The sequence below is a fragment of the Triticum dicoccoides genome, chromosome 2B (genome assembly GCF_002162155.2).
Source record: "Triticum dicoccoides isolate Atlit2015 ecotype Zavitan chromosome 2B, WEW_v2.0, whole genome shotgun sequence".
NCBI lineage: Eukaryota > Viridiplantae > Streptophyta > Magnoliopsida > Poales > Poaceae > Triticum > Triticum dicoccoides.
This window is the reverse complement of record NC_041383.1, coordinates 106422787-106428430: the sequence shown is the minus strand read 5'-3', so window position 1 is coordinate 106428430 and position 5644 is coordinate 106422787. Positions and strand designations below refer to the sequence as shown.

At 58.2% G+C, this 5644-nt stretch overlaps 1 protein-coding gene across 1 annotated transcript; it reads right to left on the bottom strand.

The window, feature by feature from the left end:
* Nucleotides 1-1435: 1435 nt before the first annotated feature.
* Nucleotides 1436-4682, bottom strand: LOC119362390 (serine/arginine repetitive matrix protein 1-like). Its single transcript, XM_037627596.1, has 3 exons — nt 4334-4682; nt 4022-4198; nt 1436-3912 (listed from the first exon to the last, which is right to left on the bottom strand). The coding sequence occupies exons 2-3, from the start codon at nt 4149-4151 to the stop codon at nt 1751-1753; spliced, it is 2292 nt and encodes a 763-aa protein (XP_037483493.1). The 5' UTR covers nt 4152-4198; nt 4334-4682; the 3' UTR covers nt 1436-1750.
* Between the last annotated feature and the right edge of the window lie 962 nt (nt 4683-5644).

Sequence of the window (5644 nt, the reverse complement as noted above, 5' to 3'; positions counted from 1 at the left end):
AATTAAAAGAAATCCATAAAATGCTTAAAACTTTAAAAATCATATAAAATAATTTATATGTTAGATGAAAATATTTTGTATATGAAAAATTGCTTAGAAAAATAAGACGAGTCTGAATATTCCATCCACATATGTGTCACATGCCCCCAACAGTGCAAACATGGATCCTCCCCCTTCGATTCACCTGTCCGATAACCACCCAAAGCCGGGAAAGCATTCCTAGATGTTTTCCCGCTTTGTTTGTAACATGTACCACTCGTTAGGTCACCCCTAGCACAACATATTTTCCACGCCGCCATGCATCGTGATGCATTTGATTGCTTTATATTTATTGTTTCTTCCCCCTCTTCTCTCCGGTAGACATCGATAACGACGCTGCTCTCAGGTACGACTACACACCTGACGACCATTCTCTTTCTACAGAGCTTTCAGGCATGCAAAAACCCCCTTGATCATTCATATATCGCCCATTCTTTCTCTCTCATGCTTTCATTAGATTTTGCTATTGTTGTTCGATAGATCCTATCCTGATGCATAGCCTGCTTTTGTAACCTGCTATTGTTACCTTATTTATTATCCTATATGCTTAGTATAGGTTGGTTAGTGATCCATCAGCGACCCCTCACCTTGTCCCTGTTGCCCCCGCTTTATTATCTGATGACTCGATCAACGTGACCGAGGTGCTGAGACCCTCACATACACCCCTTAGTTGTACGACTCTGCAGAGTTACTATCGAGTGCTGAGGGTGATACCTAGTAACACACTCCTAGTGATACCTCTGTAGTGTAGTTAATCGGTCGTGGATTACGGGGGGTGATTCCTACTTCTCCACTCCCGATGACGACTCTGTCGTGCAACACCTCAAGTGTGAACCCTTCGAGGGTGATTCCTTCAGGTTCACCTCGGCGGTTAAATCTAGTAGGAATCCATCGAGGGTGATTCCTCGGGTTTCCCCTTGATGTTACGGACACACGGTCACCTTGACTTTACCTCGGACCTTTGTTGAAGTCGGGTCGGCCCCGAGGGGTACCCGCGAGAGTTACTGCAGTCAGGTTGACCGTGAGGGTACCCGCGAGCTAATTACGGGGCACGGCCGGGCATTATAGCCCTTGCCATAAGTCCGTGAGGATTGTTTCATAGATATGTTAAAATTTTAGAAAGATGCCCATGTGATGGTAGGGCGAAAAATGACCGACTTTTGTAGTGAAATGACGACAATGCTAGAGCAAAGGCAGATGAAGATGATGGAGGTGGCTCGAGAGGAGAAGTAGATAGAAAGGCGTCGAGAATTGTACTTGGTCACTTTATGAATAATCATCATGTTCAACACATGTTTTCATATTAAAACCTTGTTTGTCAATGTAATTTTCTGTTATCCCATTGCAACGTACAGACATTCAGCTAGTTAAAAGTAACAAACGAACATGAACTCGATTTTAGAACTGTACTTGGTCACTTAAAACTTTCAGAAAGGACCTGAAGATCTTCCCTTATCCTCAGAAGAAGAATCACAGCATTGAGAGACTGAGTATCTACATTTCTGCAACATTGTTGCACTCAAAAATGAAGAAATCAACCAAATGTGCACACCACCTCACCCATCTAACCAAATGGTAAAACTAAACAACAATTCACTCTGTCTATCAGAATTCCAACACCTGAAAAATACCATTAGAATTCCATCGCCTGAGCTGAAACTATCTTTTTTCTACAGTATATACGACGAGCCGAGCTCGAGCTCCTCTGCTGCTACCTGATCCTGATGGCTCCCGCCGCCGGAACCCCATGGCCAGGCGTCCAGCCGGCTCTTCTCCCGTTCGATCGCCTCAGCGTGCAACTGTCGTCCGAGTCCTCGTCGCCGGTGAAGTCATCCACGCATTTGGCTTTCCCCTTCCTGTCGTCGTGCCGCATGCTCGCGTCCGACGGCGGCGTCGACCTCTTGTCGGGGCTCCCGTACTCGTACAGGCTCGGGGAGCGCCGCAGCAGCAGCTCGCTCGCCGAGCCGTACCCCATCAGCCGGTGCAGGCTGTGGCTGTGCCGCCGCGCCGCCGCCTCCTCCCCCGCCGCGACGACGGTGTCGAAGGACGAGTTCCTCGACACGTGCAGCGGCTGCTCGTCCTCCGTGGTGGAGTAGCTGTCAGCCCCGTACTCCGCCGCGAAGTCCTCGATGAACGAGAACAGGTCTGGCCGCGCGCCGACGTGGCGCGCGGGCGAGGAGCCGGCCGTGCTGCACTTGTCGGCGGGCTTCTTCCTGTCCGGGTCGCGGTAGGAGTAGGAGAGCACGGCCGAGCAGGCGCCGCACCGCAGGTCGCGCACCTTGGCGCTCGCCACGGCGAACCCGGCGGGCACCTGGACGAGCGTGAAGCAGCTGGAGCAGACGATGAACGGCGCGCCCTTCAGGACCGGCCGGCAGTGGTGCCTCGGCGGCGGGGCGCGCTTCTTGGCCTCCGCGGCGGCCGGCCGCGCGGGCTCCTGCGCTCTGGACGGACGGCAGCAGTGTCCCCTGCAGCTGCCGCACTCAGGCCTAACGTGGTCGCAGCAGCTGTGCCGGCATGCTCCTGCAGGGCGCGCGTCGTGGCCGCCGCACGGGTCGGCCCTGCACCGCCGATACCGCCGCGACGGCAGACCGCGGAGGGTAGCCTGTCCGTGCTTGCCCGCGTTGCCGCGATGGTGCAGAGCGGCGGCGGCGGCAGCGTGGCGAGCTCTGCTGGTAGGGATGGCCGGGTGATGGGCGTGTCCCTCTTGCCTGGGACGACGAGGCGGACGGGATGGTGTCCTTGGCTTGGCCTCCGGAGACTGGCTGAAGAGCTCGGAGAGGTCGCCTTTCAGCTCGTCCACCGTCTTCAGGATCTTCTCGTGGAGGGGACTCATCTTCTGTGGCGCGTGCCGAGGAGGGCTCGGTGCCTTTTCCTCGGCAACAGCCGGCACCTGCGCCGCCGCGGCATCATCTCGCCGTGTCCAGCTCACCGCAGCCGGTGCAGACCGGGAATCCGCGGCACGATCAGGCATTGGTGCAGCTTCTCCGACAGCCGCTTTGCTTGGGCTTGGACTTGGACTTTTCTTCCTCGCGGCGTCAGTTTCAGGCTCGGCTTCACGTCCCCTCTCTGAACCTTGCATCTCGGCGAAGTTTGCACCGGCGTTGGGAGCACTGACCGCACCCCTCCCCCTGCGAGGTTCGGAGCTGCCAGCAGCTTCCTCCTGATCGGCACTCCGGTGATGGTGATCACGCCCCTTCTTCTCGACGATCGGCGGCGATTGCGCCGAGGAGTGATGCTTCCTCGCTGGCGTGCGATCGCCACTGGTGCCCAGCGCCATGCCGGTCTCGCGTCGGCTTGTCGTGCCGGCGTCCCGGGGGCTGATGGTTCGAACATCAGGAGTCGGGGCGGAGCCGCTGGTGCTCGCGACATCCCCGGAGCCCAGGTGGCTGCTCTGAGTCTGGTGCCGGCGAGGAGACGGCAGGGCACTCGCTGAAGACGGAGGAGCACTGGCGTTGGGAGCACTGACCGCACCCCTTGTCACGCGAGGTTGAGAACTGCCAGCAGCTTCCGCCTGATCGGCACTCCGATGCTGGTCACGCCCCTTCCTCTCGACGACCGGCGGCACTTGCGCCGACGAGTGGTGGTTCCTCGCCGGTGGCGTGAGATCACCGGCCTCGCGTCGGCTTGTGGTGCCGGCGCCTCGGTAGCTGGTGCTCGGGGCGTCAGTAGTCGTGCCACTGGTGCTCGGGGCGTCGGGAGTCGTGCCACTGGTTCTCGGGCCGTCGGGAGTCGTGCCACTGGTGCTGGCGACATCCCCGGAGCCGCCCAACTGGCCGCTCCGAGCCTGGTTCCGGCGAGGAGACTGCAGGACGCTCTCTGTAGACGGAGCGGCACTGCCGGCCGCGGCCTGCGTGTCGCCGCTGCGGAGTTTCGCTGCGCAACCACAAAATGAAATCCAATCAGAAACCGGCGACAAGATAAGCGACATGGAAACGGAAGCATGGAAGATCCCATGGATCACCGGAGCGGACCGTGAATTTACCTCGGAGGCTGGCGCCGCACCCGCCGCATTGGTAGACTGGGACGCCGGCGGGCTCCTGGAGGACGCTGCGGCACCTGGGGCACCTCACGTGGCGAGCCCCGCCGCCGGCGCCGGTGTCCGAGATCGCCATGAGCCGAGAAGGCCCAAGAGCATCACACGATCGACGAGAATCGCTGCCTGCGTTGACAGAAGAAAGCATAAAATCGTTAGCACTTTGGCACAAATTTCTTCACCCAGTTTGTTGTTTCCGGAAAGGAGGAAGAAGAGGAGGGAGGCACTCGAGCACAGCTAACAGAAAGCGCACCCACTCACCTCAAAATCCCCCACTTTCCCCTCGGCGTCCACTCGAGACGAGAACGAGACGTCCCGCTTTGCGTGCTCTTGCAGCTTCTTCTTCCTCCTCGGAATCGAGCAGCCTCTCCTCCAAACCCAATCCTTGGAAGCTAGCTATATGTAGGCAGCTCTTGCTAGTCGTCGAGGGTGTACTGTCGGGAGTCCAGACCGGACAGTACGATGCGGATCGGCTTCTTGTAGGAGTACGTGTGATGGAAGCGAGGAGGCGGAGAGACGCGTCCCTGTTGGGCGAGCGAGCAAGAGCAATAGAATAATGGCGAGGATCGGAATGGAGACGGAGAAGCTGAGCTCATGTAAAACGATGCGTGCGCTCCGGCGAAATATTTATATGCGCTGGTGGGGCGAGGGAGAGGAAGGAGGCGGGGTGGTGTGCGCGGCTGACCGCTTCAATGACAGGGACGACCGGTGGCCGCGGGATTTGGCGTTGGCGCTGGCGAGCGATCGAGTGGCACGGCCAGGTCGTCCGCGGGGAGGGGAGGCGAGGCGACCGTGTCGCCGACGCCAGTCACGCTGCCACCGCGTCGTCGCGGTCGCACTTCTGGACGTCCGCCGTGGAGCCGCGTGTGGCGCACCGCTGCCCTCGCCTTCTATGCGGCGAGGGCCCGGCTGGGGACGTAGCGGCTGACGCGCGCGCCCGCTCAGTGTCGCTGTCACGCGCGCGCGCGGTGCGCGAGCTGGGAGGAGACCATCACCAGGAAAAGGGAGGGAAACGGATTAAATCTGGCTCCGCGGCCCCCACCCCGGCATTGCCATGCGCACTGCGAGCGCGCGCCGGGCCGTCGTTTTCGGAGCAGGTTCGAGGGACCGTGCGAGCCTCGTGATGGTCGTAGCAGGAGTAAACTATGCGTGGCCATGGATTTGGCATCTGGGCACCTACTAGCACTTGGCACAAATTCTTAGATTTGCGTTTGTTTTCGTCATGTTCTTTGTTTATCTTTGCTTCGGGCCTCCGTGCACGGAAGCCGCGTTGTTTCGTCAACCCAGTCAGTGAGGAATGGAATAGTAGTAAGGGTTTGGTCTGTGCTACTACTACTACGAGAAGAAGGGATGAGAAAAATGAGTGAGGTATAAACAAGGACTTGTCATGACAGGCAGCGAAAGTCGTGGGTGGTGACCGGAAGAAGTTCGGCCTCGCACGACCGGTTCACGTAACAAGGATTGTCATCGACTTATTGTGTTGCCGAAGATGGTGAGGCAGGCGCACCAGCGACAGCACACCGTAGCAGGATCACGATTCACGCGGGCCGAATAAATGGGGCGCCGCCGCCT